We start from the raw sequence: 12,601 nt of genomic DNA, 5'->3' as shown, positions 1-12,601 counted from the left end.
AAGCAGCAACAAGGAAACTAATACATTGCCCAAGGTTACGATGCTACAAAGTGGCAGGGCGAGGATTAAAACTGAGGCGATCTAGTGCTAGTTCCAGGGATTTAACCACTGTGCTATTTAGGGCCTCTCACAGGCAGAATAAAATTTCACGCTGCAAGCAAAATGGGGGTCTCCTAGGTTTTCCTCTTATGCTGAGAATTCCAGGTCCTGGAGAAGAAGAAAAAGAGAAAGAAAGAGAGAGAGAGAAGTAGTGAGAGAGGGAGGAAGGAAGGAAGGAAGGAAGGAAGGAAGGAAGGAAGGAAGGAAGGAAGGAAGGAAGGAAGGAAGGAAGCAAAAACAGAAAGAGGGAGGATGGGAGGGAGGGAAAAAGTAAAAATGATTCTACACCAGCTGGTATATACCAATACCCTTCCCTGCCCCATGTCTTCACAGCTGTGTGGCAAGTGAAGACCAATGGATCCAGGCTTCCTGATGCTTGTATTTATCATGATTCACTTAGGAAGGGTGGGGAAAGAAATGCTAATTACACACTTACCAGTGGAATACTTTTACCAGGATCAAAATTTCTCGCTGCAGCCATGAAAAAGAATGAGAGCTGGCGGCCATTATCCTTAGCGAAGTAACGCGGAAACAGAAAACCAAATTATCACATGTTCTCACTTGTAAGTGGGAGCTAAATAAAGAGATCACATGGACACTAGGAGGGGAACAACAGACACTGGAACCTACTTGAAGGTGGAGGGTGGGAAGAGGGAGAGAATGAGAAAAAATACCTGTTGGATACTATATTACCTGGGTGACGAAATAATCTGTACACCAAACCCCCACGACAAGCAATTGACTTATATAGCAACCCTCGCATATACTCCTGAACCTGAAAGTTAAAAGAAAAAAAAAACATGTACTAAAATGAAAACGATTCTCACTGTAACAATATTATCCCCTCGTGATTATTATATTCCTAAGTTTTAGGCACTTTTACATCCTGCTCGCTGCCCCCAGCTCTCTTAACACAGCATCCAGGACATAGTGGGCGCTTATAAATACTGATGGAATTAAACTGAGCGCTTATGATAGTATATTTAGACCAATGCTTTTCAAACGTCAAGGTGCATGTGAATCCCTGGGGACGCCGTTAAAATGCAGATTCAGAGTTAGAAAGTCTGGTTGGAGCCTGACATTGGGCATTTCCACCAAGTTCCCATATGATGTTTGTCTATGTTCTGTATTTTTCAAGATCTCAGAAAATGAGACCTCCCTATCCATATACAAATATGAGTCTCACAAACTGTGATAATTTAATGAAAGTTTACAAAGAGCATAGAAGTAGATGTTTCCTCTTTTCCCCTACCCTCCCAATAAAGGGAACAAATTAGATGCGAGGGTTCAATGGAAAGAGTTGCAACAGCATCCAGGCGCTCGCTCTCCTCCAGTCTTCCTGAGAGACAGGGAAAGGGGTAATGAGAGGAAGGAGGGAAGTGTACAGGAGCTCCCACGCTGCTGTTCCTCTTCCATTTTCAGCTTTTAAAGAACACCCGCCCCTTCGAATCACCGAGGTCATGGGCGAATACACCGGCGCGGAGCACCGCGCCCCCACTGCCCGCCTCCGCGCCCTTGCCCAGACCGAGGCGGCCGACGCGCCTGCGTGCGCGCTAGGTATAAATAGGTCCCAGGAGGCAGCCACTGGGCAGAACGGGGCTGCGGGAGCCGCGGGCCATGGCGGGCGAGAACCACCAGTGGCAGGGCAGCATCCTCTACAACATGCTTATGAGCGCGAAGCAAACGCGCGCGGCTCCTGAGGCTCCAGAGACGCGGCTGGTGGATCAGTGCTGGGGCTGTTCGTGCGGCGATGAGCCCGGGGTGGGCAGAGAGGGGCTGCTTGGCGGGCGGAACGTGTCGCTCCTGTACCGCTGCTGCTTTTGCGGTAAAGACCACCCACGGCAGGGCAGCATCCTCTACAGCATGCTCACGAGCGCAAAGCAAACGTACGCGGCACCGAAGGCGCCTGAGGCGACGCTGGGTCCGTGCTGGGGCTGTTCGTGCGGCTCTGATCCCGGGGTGGGCAGAGCGGGGCTTCCGGGTGGGCGGCCCGTGGCACTCCTGTACCGCTGCTGCTTTTGTGGTGAAGACCACCCGCGGCAGGGCAGCATCCTCTACAGCTTGCTCACTAGCGCAAAGCAAACGCACGTGGCTCCGGCAGCGCCCGAGGCACGGCCAGTGGGCCAGTGGTGGGACCGCTCCTACTTCGCGCAGAGGCCAGGGGGTAGAGAGGCGCTACCAGGCGGGCGGGCCATGGGGCTTCTGTACCGCTGCTGCTTTTGCGGTGAAGACCACCCGCAGCAGGGCAGCACCCTCTACTGCATGCCCACGAGCACAAATCAAGTGCAGGCGGCTCCGGAGGAGCGGCCGAGGGCCCCCTGGTGGGACACCTCCTCTGGTGCGCTGCGGCCAGTGGCGCTCAAGAGTCCACAGGTGGTCTGCGAGGCAGCCTCAGCGGGCCTGTTGAAGACACTGCGCTTCGTCAAGTACTTGCCCTGCTTCCAGGTGCTGCCTCTGGACCAGCAGCTGGTGCTGGTGCGCAACTGCTGGGCGTCCCTGCTCATGCTTGAGCTGGCCCAGGACCGCTTGCAGTTCGAGACTGTAGAAGTCTCGGAGCCCAGCATGCTGCAGAAGATCCTCACCACCAGGCGGCGGGAGACCGGGGGCGACGAGCCACTGCCCGTGTCCACGCTGCAGCCCCATTTGGCACCGCCGGCGGAGGCCAGGAAGGTGCCCTCCGCCTCCCAGGTCCAAGCCATCAAGTGCTTTCTTTCCAAGTGCTGGAGTCTGAACATCAGTACCAAGGAGTACGCCTACCTCAAGGGGACCGTGCTCTTTAACCCGGGTAAGGGTACTGGCCTTGGGCGCCGGCTTTTCCCAGCTCACAAAAGCATCGGGCAGTGCCTATCTAGGGGCGCGGGCAGTAAGGAGTTTTCAGTGATCAGGAGAGTGTCGGGACAAAGGTGAAGAAATCATGACTAACTCAGCAGAGTTGGGGTGGGGGGCTCCAGGAACCACTTCTCCTGGGTGGCCTGCTGTCAGAAACTCAGCCAAGAGGAGTGGAGTTTGTTTAGGTTTGTACTTAGCTCTTTACACATTTCGTACTACAGAAAAGTTTGTGCCTTCATGGGAAATGGTTATTCTTTCTTTAGCTTTCTTTGAAGTCCAGAGCGTATCTTTTTCTAAAAAAAGTTTTTGCTTACTGAAGATTCTGCGACATCGATTTCTGAAAACCCATTCTGAAATTTACTAGAACCTTTTTTGGGGGGAGGAGATCTATTAAGGCTAGCAAAAAAGGAAACATTTGTTAAAGGGTCCCATAGAGAGACTATTCCCTAGGGACACTGTCAGCCAGTACACTGGATGTAGTGTTTCATGGGCCTGCCTCTGAATGGTTATTTGTATGGTCCTAAGCATCTGGACTATCCCTTCCTCCAAATCTCTGTGAAGAATATCAGGTTGGCAAAGGGATAAGAAAAAAAAAAAAGACACTTTAGGGACTGAGAGCAGGAACACTGTATTTTAGAATTCAAAGAGACTTTAGAGACCTCCTAATCAACCCCCTTTGCTCTGTAACCTTCCCCCACCGCATTTTACTGAGTAGGGGGATGTGTCCCAAGGTCCCAGGTGACCTTACTCCAAAGTAAATGGCTGGTGTGTTGTGGCACCTGAGGGTTCTATCTTCTGGGCCCTGTGGGATGTCAGCTGCACCAAACTTTCAGGTTGTCTGTTGGGTGCAGGACATACTGTCCCACAGGGTGCAACCAAATGACTGGGGGAACATCTCCCTGGACAGCCAGGCACCTTGTCTCAGGTGTTTCTCACTACTAGAATCATCTTCAACCAGCGTTCTTTTGAAATGATTGAAGTGGAAAAAAATTTTCCAGGCAACTTGAGTTGGGATAGTTTTTATAATGCTCCTTTTGTATCTTTTTTCCCTGGTCCTGGAATCTCTGATTATGTCCTGGCCCCCTGCCTAGCATTTTTGAGAATGCATAGATCAGTATTTGGTGGGATAATAATTCGTTCAAACCTCATGTTTCATGACATAGAGACCTCAGCTCACCCCAGTGTCTATTATATGTTACCTTTTTGCTTATACCATTGTTTTCCAAACTTGCCTGTGCATAAGAAGTACTTGTGTGTGTGTGGTTGGGGGTGGGAGGGAGTAGATAAAAGTCTTTCTAGGCTCCTGCCTTATAGATTCTGATTCAGTAGCTCTAGCCCAGTGTCTGCAAATCTGCATTCATAATAAGGGTCGCAGATGATTCTCAAGATAATTTGGAAAACAGTCTTCTTATTCCTTCAGCTAGTATTATTAATCATCCACTACGTTCCTTGTCCTGTTGGGATATAAAGGTGAAAGGGGCTCAGCTTCCAGAAATTTACATTCCATTAGTTTCAGTATCAACAGTTTCCCTCTTTCCCTTGATCCTGTTTTATATACTTTTAACACACACACACACACACACACACACACACACACTCTTCTTCCTTATTCTTGATTGACTTTTCCTAATCCTTTCTCAGTATAAGTTTAACCAGCTAAGTGTGTTTGAAACACAAATGTACCTATATTGGGAAGAAAGGTAATGCCTATTAAGAGTGTGTCCTCTCTTTGCTGTTTGTCTTTTGTGTATCCCATATAATAAATTTAAATATATTATATATATATGGGTTCAAACTTAAGGAGATATAAAACTGTGGAGTCCATTTGCATTTTCTCTTCCCTGACCTTATTTTGAAGGCCAGTTTGTGTGTGTCTGTGTTGGGGGGAACCACTTGGGTGGGGAGAAGGTAAAGGGGTGTATTGTGAACACAGAGAAGTAATGTGGCATTCACAAGATGAAGTTTCCACAAGTCATGAATCTAGACCTAGAGAAGCTTCAGATTTCTGGTGGAGTTTCATGCAAGCCTCTTCCTACTTTCATCGACGGAATTCAAACAAAACGAAATTGGGTCTTAAGCCTGGATCTCAAGTGGTAGGTAGTAGGGGATGATAATGTGTGAACTAGGGTAATCAGAATTGGAATATGGATTAAAATTCTTGCTTTAATTTTGTTCTTACTTTATTTATGAGATTTGATATTTGCCTGTAATAGGAGTGCCTCTCGCCTATTACCATTAATATTTTTTTTAAAGAACACCGGTTCTGCTGCTCTGTGATGATTGGCATGGTGCTTTTAAAATACTTTTCCATTGAATTTTTTAGGAAAAGGGAAGGAAAATAATTACAATCATCATTAGCATCATTTAAACCAAGTGGTCAACTACTAATTACCTGAATACAAGTTAAAGAACTTTGCAATGATATTATTATCATGGAAGATCAAAGGACCTTCAAAAGCAGCCTCCTCTTATTACTTTCCTTATAAAAACTTACATGCTCTTAAACTTTCCTGCATTGTATTTCATTCACTTTTACTTAGGTATCACACTATACTGCAAAAGGTCATGTGTTTTCTATTACAAAAGTTATTTTTGAATCATGGTGCAATTCATGATGTTTTCATGTTTACTTTTTAAACTTTTAATGACTATAAGAATGTTCAAAAACTTCTTACTTTGATATTTTTGAAAAGACCCTTTTCGAATACTCATAAGAGTCATTCTTTTATTTTTTTCAAAACCTTCCCCGATACAGAAATCATGGTACAATGAGCTAAGTGGCTATTGTTAGCTTTCAAATTATTCGGGCCTCTAGACTAATATTGGCCTGCAGGCAAATAGGTAAAATGAAACTGTGTGTCAAAGTTTGTGGCTGTGAAGTTTACCACCACTGGCTGAACGATCAGTATAATGGTGGGAAGTTCAAAGAAGAATGGTAAAAGCATTTGTCATCTGGCAAAGCTTCTTGTTTCTCATGGCTTGTTTCTCATAGGTAAAGTGCCCACCTCTTGAAATATCATGAACTTCTTCATATTTGCATAGAAAGTGAACTGGAGTGATGATTCATTAAACTATATTCCACTGTCATATTAAATTGTGTGCATTTGTTGGCTCATGGCCAGTGTATTTGCAAACATGTGCATACAAATATAGTGAATATTAAGTAAGAATGATCACATGATGTTTCATTCTTGGACATGTTGCTTCTGAAAACTTAGACTGGTTTGACATTTTACCCTTTTAACCAGGAAGCTTGGGGTCTTTTTTTAATTGGGACGAAACAGAAATGGGTATTTTTAAAAAGCTATCTAAGGACTCTGTGGTGAGCTGTTTTATAACAAAGAGATTTTTCTCCCTCCAGACGTGCCGGGCCTGCAGTGTGTGAAGTACATTCAGGGACTCCAGTGGGGAACTCAGCAGATACTCAGTGAACACGCCAGGATGACGCACCAAGGGCCCCATGACAGATTCATCGAACTGAATAGTACCCTTTTCCTGCTGAGATTCATCAATGCCAACGTCATTGCTGAACTGTTCTTCAGACCCATCATTGGCACAGTCAGCATGGATGATATGATGCTGGAAATGCTTTGTACAAAGTTGTAAAGGCCTGTGGGCCACACAAATGCAGTAGTGCAGTTCACCATGAGGGAAGAATAAAGAGCTGTGGACAAAAGAGTGTAAAATATTTTAAAATAAACTTTCTTATTATTTTTACATGCAGAGTATTTTGTATTCAATTAAATAAATACTTTTATTCCAGACAGTTATAAATTTCTCTGTTCCATAGTTAAAGAAGACATTTGCCAACAGGTAACATATCTCTGTACATTTTTTTTAAAAATAGCAGGGTACTACTATAATAAGCTATTTTCACAAGTGTAGCAATTTCAGGGAACCTGCTCAAATCAAATTTGTACATATTGTTATAATAAATTTTAAGGTCTTAACCATTAACTTGATTGAAAAGGGTTTCAGCAGGGTTTAAGTAAGGCTTCAAAAACTATTAAAACCTAGCCAACATAAGCAAAAAGTATCTTTGAAAGTAACATCATGACATTGAATGTAATTATGTGCCAGCATCAGTGGCAGGTCACTTTGCTCTATCTTCATTTCCACTTCCATCAGCTGTATGGGAGACTGCGTTTGCATCCAACTGGAGTCAAGAAGCAATCTGTAATTATAAAGACACGCGGAAGTGAAAGAGATTTTCTGCTTTTTGGGGTATCTTTTTTGTGCACAGTTATGGATTTAAAGTTCCACAAGGAACATACATTCTATAACGAGAGGTTATAGTTCCAGAAAGCTCAACATCATTATAAAACCACTAATTATGCTTCATCTTTTAGATACATTATGTTTGTAACTGGTATATTGAACACGCATGGCCTGAAATCATAAAGCAACTTTATTGTTGACTCCTGCTGCCCCTTTAGTTATCATCCATAGAACTAGTTTTTCTTTGTCTCCAGATAAAATTTAGGCTACTATATGTCTATTTGTTTATGGGCAATAAATTGCCTGTTATTAATGAGTATATCTAGTCTAGGGTAATAACCCATTGCAGGAAGTCTTAAACTTCCTTTTGTGCAGACCCCTTTGGCAGTCTGTTGAATCCTATGGACATTTTCTCAAAATCAGGCTCTCAGAGGAACGCAGTAGGGCTGAAGAAAGCATCATGATAGTCACAGCACACACACACACACACGCACATGTAATCCCTGAGGGCTCATGTGGTCCCCTGGAAACAAAGAGTTAAAAATCTTAGGGCACCCCAGCAGGATATGCATCGGTCAGGCAGCCCCCAGTGTGGCCTCCCACCGAGATGCCTCCTGCCCCAAGGTATTGAGTCCAGTGAAAGTGAGTTCAGCCCCCAGTTTTAGAGGGGCTGCCTGGGGCTGTCAGTCTCAAATAGTTCTGTCACTGACACTACTTCATCTGCCTGGTGAGTGTAGATGGCATCTGGACATGTTCTGCGGGGACATGCAGTGGAAGCTGGCCCTCTGCTGCCAGCTCATAGTCACGCTGTCCCGTGCCATCTAGGCTCAGCCCTTGGTCTGAGTCCAAAGCGCCTGCAGCACTTGCAAAAGCAGCACAAGAGTTTTCTTCGAAAAGAGGGGAAAGGTTCCAGAAGCAGTTCCAGAAAGCAAAAATCATTAATGCCCTACCTCCTCGCCTGAGCCTTCCCAGGTGTCAGGGTTGTTTTTCTCGACTGTTACAAAATCAATGTGTCCCATTCAATAATCCCAGCTTTACAAATTTTCCTAATCACTTCTTTTTTCACCCACACCTTCTGGAAGGATTGTGTGTAAGGGGGACGGAAGCATTTTCACAGAGTAATGTTTTAATACAGCTTAACCAGAAAGACACATCATGTTCAGCAAGCGGTCAGGGCAAAATTCTGATTTTCATTATTTTTTCAAAATGGGTTTACATACCACCCCCCATGCCTTTTTCCATGATCATTTATTTAGTGAACACCTAGCAAAAATCAATCCTTTTCTGAGGACGCTGCATTGGATGATCAAACTGCCTTACTAAGGTGTGTACAACAGGAGAAAGGCAAGGGAAGTAAAGGCAGGCTATCAGTCCATTGTTGCAAACTGCAACTAACCTGGAAAGTGGAACATAAGTCAACAGCCATGAGACATCCCTGAGAGTCTGATCTATCAGGGGTGGGCAGAGGGGTCACATACCCCGTGGTGTGCCCTTTCCTAAATTGCAGCCTTCGGCTAGAATCACAAGTTAGGAATGCAATCAGGCTCTTGTATCCCATATCAGAAATATCGAGTTCATCAGCAGCTCCATTTCTAATGGTCCCATCAGAGAACAAGCCTTTTTCTCTAGGGCATCTGCAGGTGACCCAGATGGTCAGCTAGCATCCATGATGTTTTATAGCTGTGACCCCGCAGGGATGTCTTAAATTTGTGGCAGTTCCAGAGACTTGAGCTCTGTTCATTGAGCTTGTGTGGACTTTCAGTTCAGCACAGCTCAGTGCTGAAACTGAAACAGGCAATAACCGGCAGTATCAGGTTTCAGTCAGGTCCAGGGAATTAGGATCTGTGAATTCAGTATTCAAAAAAGCTAGAGGCTTTTCTTCAGCAGCAGCAGCAAAGCTAAGACACTGTAGGCCAGATACCTGTGTTTCAAGTCCAAGTAACAGGCAAGGCTGTTCCTAAGGACTTTTTACCCTGTTAGGTCAGATTGTTCAAACTGACCCATGCAAAAATATGCATGTCAGGCTAGAAAATCATCAGCCTCTAAGGGTCAGAAATCTGATTTAACAAGAGCTTATTGGCAAAAACAAACAAAACCTCACAACTCCCTAACCCCTGAAACCTGCTTTGAAAACCCCAAAAGTGTGTCTTCATTTGGAGATTGGTTCCCTTTTCCAGAGGCTCCAGTAGGCATAATTATGGCAAATAAAATAAAATAAATTATCTGTTACTGAGCCTTGTTTCCAATACCAAGAGTATAAATTCCAATCTGCCCACCTGTGGCAAAAAAGCAAGGGAGCTGTGTTTCATTAACACTTTTTTTTTCCTTTGCAGCTTTTCCTCACTGAGATGACCCTTCTAGCATTTATGAAATTATAAGCACATAACATTGCACATCAATTTTCATCAGACATCCACATGCAATAGCCACAAATGCAAAGCTGTGAATTAAAATTCCTGTGTTTTTCTTATTATGAGTTTACTAAAATCCCTAGCAGTAAATTTTCCATTTACAGAGTTCACATCACAGCTGCCAGGAGAACCCAGCTGGGATGGAAGGGAAAGGGAGGGGAGAAGCAGCAGCTAGGCTGAAGAAATAGCTAAGTGGGTTTCCCTCCCTTCCTTCTTCCCTGCCTCCCTCCCTTCCTCCCTTGCTCCCTTTCTCCCTCCTTTCCTCTCTTCCTCCCTTCCTCCCTTTCTCCCTTTCTCCCTTCCTCCCTTTCTCTCTTCCTTCCTTCCCTCCCTCCCTCCCTCTCTCTTTCTTTCTCTTTCTTTCTTTTCTTTTCTTTCTCTCTTTTCTTTCCTTCCTTCCTTCCTTCCTTCTTTCCTTCTTTCTTTCTTTCTCTTTCTTTCTTTCTTTCTTTCTTTCTTTCTTTCTTTCTTTCTTTCTTTCTTTCTTTCTTTCTTTCTTTCTTTCTTTCTCCTCTGCTTTATCGAAATCCTTGCTCCAGCCCTAGAAACAGACTTAATTCTTTTTTTCTCTCTACTTGGAGGAGAGAACAACTACAAGCCACATTTTATGATATTTGGCACATCCAAAGCCCATTGTACAGAATGTTTGGGCCCTTTTTCCTCCTGCGAGGGTGTTAGGGAGGGGAAGAGACTACAAAAAAACAAAGCTATCATCACCTAGGCTATGCTACTATTTCCTATCCCACCTCGCCCCACTTACTTCAGCAGAGCCAACTCTGTATGGTCAAAAGCACCTAGCGGATCCAGAGAGCCAGCTCTCCTGGGATGAATCTACCATTTCCAAATTCAATAGGTAACTTTTTACCTCTGATCACAGACAGCAGCTCAGTTGCTGTTTCATATTATGGTTAACTCCATAGCCACCCAAGTACCAGGGTTTCATAATTCCCTGCCCTTCTCTCTTTCTTTTCCCCAAATAATACTGCAGCTAGATTTCAGTGAATTGAGGTCATTCTAGCAAATCTCACCACTGCCATCATCGTGTCGTTGTTCCCAAGACCACTCTCGTATTCAGATATTTGCTAAAACGTCTCACAGCACTCCACAGGTATTTGTACTCACAGTTGTACATTATGGCGATATACTAAGGGTATAAGGCTGGGTCATAGGGAGAAAACACACAGGCCTCCATATGCAGGCCACTTTACAGTCTCGTCCTCCCATGAGGGGTCACAGAGGATATACTCTTTTCCCAGCAATAAAAACTCAGCAACATGTGTGTGATTATTTCTGCTCAGGGAAACCCTTTATAGATTCCACCCATAGGGCTTTTATAGAGAGCTGGTCACGTAGGTACCCTCTACCTAGCATGTACCAAAATTCCAAACACACAAAAAGGAAGTAGGTGCTCGGTGTGAACTATGTTGTTTGCACAAACTGTCCAGGCACAGTGAGTCGCCCCTATGAGTTAGGGAAGGTTGAGGACACTCTCAAAATTGAAGTTCCCAGATGCCAGCCAAAACCTAACCTTCTGAGCAGGCCATCCTAAGGATAGCAGTCTCAGACCTACTATGTTAACTCTTTTCTGCACAGGTACTGCCAATATTACTGTGTCGTGTTACCTGCATTCATAATTAAAGGAGAGGCTACATTTCAGTTAGAAGCCCATGAAGACATATGTGTAACTATTTTTTTCCCATTCAAGTTCTTGAAACCCCTAATTTCTATCCACAGGCTTCTCAAAGCCAGGGGTTCGTTGATTATTGACTCAGTTCCTCTGAAAGTTAATAGCTAAATTTTTCCCAGTCTGAGACATTCCCACTTTAACTGCCTACAGTGGGACAGAGGGGGCTTCTAATCTCTCCTCACTTTGCACTTCTAGTCCTACTTCCATATCTTGTTACTTACATTTGCAGATACCCACAGGGTTGGAAGGTATCAAGGAGAAAGAGGCAAGGGGAGCAGAAGAGTTCTTACCTCACTGATGCCGATCTTGTAGTTTTCTCTGGTCTGGCCATGACAAATGTTTAAAGTTGTCTCTTCTCATGGGTGCTTTCAGAGATAATTTGGAGATCTTCCTCTACACTCCTTCACCCTAGATCTCTTGGGATCTCTCTCCAGAAACTCCTTCTATACCACTAGTTTTATATCTCCTTCCTCAGTCCCCAGACATCTGTCTCTCTCTCTGTCTCCTTTCTACTGGGTCTTTTAGCTTTTCTAGGCAAGTCTTTTGGATAAGATGTAAGATAAACCTGTGACAGCATGAATGTGCTCTCTCTCTCTCTCTCTCTTTCTCTCTCTCTCTCTTCCCCTTTCTTGAAAAAAGTGCTTGTTTTTGCTTTGCCAAGTATTGAGTGTAGGCTGCTCAACCCACCACATATTCTTGTTCTCCCATTCTGTGTTCTGCCTAGCCTATTTATTGCCCTTTAGATTTCCAGGTGAGAGTTGGACACTAACTCATTATGTCCCCCAAACTGCAGAGGACACACATTAGCTTTTAAAAGTCCTTCTGTGGAGTTCAGTTCAAAGGAGAAGTACCTCCATCACTCCACCTTGTGTGCCCTTAGCACACAAATGGCTTTCTCAAACATTCCTTTCCCGTTTCAACTTTGAATCATTTTATTAACTTGATGAGGGATTAAGAATCATGTAAACTTGATGGTTCTTGCATCGTGATTTCAAACCTCTATTGGCATCTTGTTTTCTTTGTGCCGTTAGAAGAAACTTGCAACAGGCTCTTAATTTTAACATGCAGTTACTAATGTGCATTCATTAATATCCTTTTCCTAAATGGTTGAACCTGTTATTGTTATGTAAGTCCAATGAGGGTATTTTTTTGGCATACATGATGGTGTCAATCCTTGCCTTAATTGTATTCAATTTGACCCTCACATTCTTCTCTTTCATTTTTCTGTATATTTTTCTCTTATAAAATAATGAGAGACAAGTACAACAAACTATAAATATTTTACCAACAGTGCTATGGGCAAATTAGGATGGCAAAACTTTGAAAATGCAACTGTTGGCTGGCAGGCAGCAACATC

The 12,601-nt window shown here is 44.0% G+C and overlaps 1 protein-coding gene across 2 annotated transcripts; it reads left to right on the top strand.

The window, feature by feature from the left end:
• The first annotated feature begins 1,486 nt into the window (after positions 1–1,486).
• Positions 1,487–6,645, top strand: NR0B1 (nuclear receptor subfamily 0 group B member 1). Of its 2 annotated transcripts, none has more exons than XM_010358173.1 (2): positions 1,487–2,884; positions 6,290–6,645. In XM_010358173.1, the coding sequence occupies exons 1-2, from the start codon at positions 1,717–1,719 to the stop codon at positions 6,532–6,534; spliced, it is 1,413 nt and encodes a 470-aa protein (XP_010356475.1). In that variant the 5' UTR covers positions 1,487–1,716; the 3' UTR covers positions 6,535–6,645. The 2 variants fall into 2 exon arrangements, with proteins under 2 accessions (XP_010356475.1, XP_010356476.1); XM_010358174.2 differs by having other exon boundaries at positions 1,708–2,884; positions 5,252–6,645.
• The last annotated feature ends 5,956 nt before the right edge of the window (positions 6,646–12,601 follow it).

Source organism: Rhinopithecus roxellana, chromosome 7, assembly GCF_007565055.1.
Source record: "Rhinopithecus roxellana isolate Shanxi Qingling chromosome 7, ASM756505v1, whole genome shotgun sequence".
Lineage (NCBI taxonomy): Eukaryota > Metazoa > Chordata > Mammalia > Primates > Cercopithecidae > Rhinopithecus > Rhinopithecus roxellana.
This window is presented reverse-complemented; position numbering and strand designations above follow the sequence as displayed.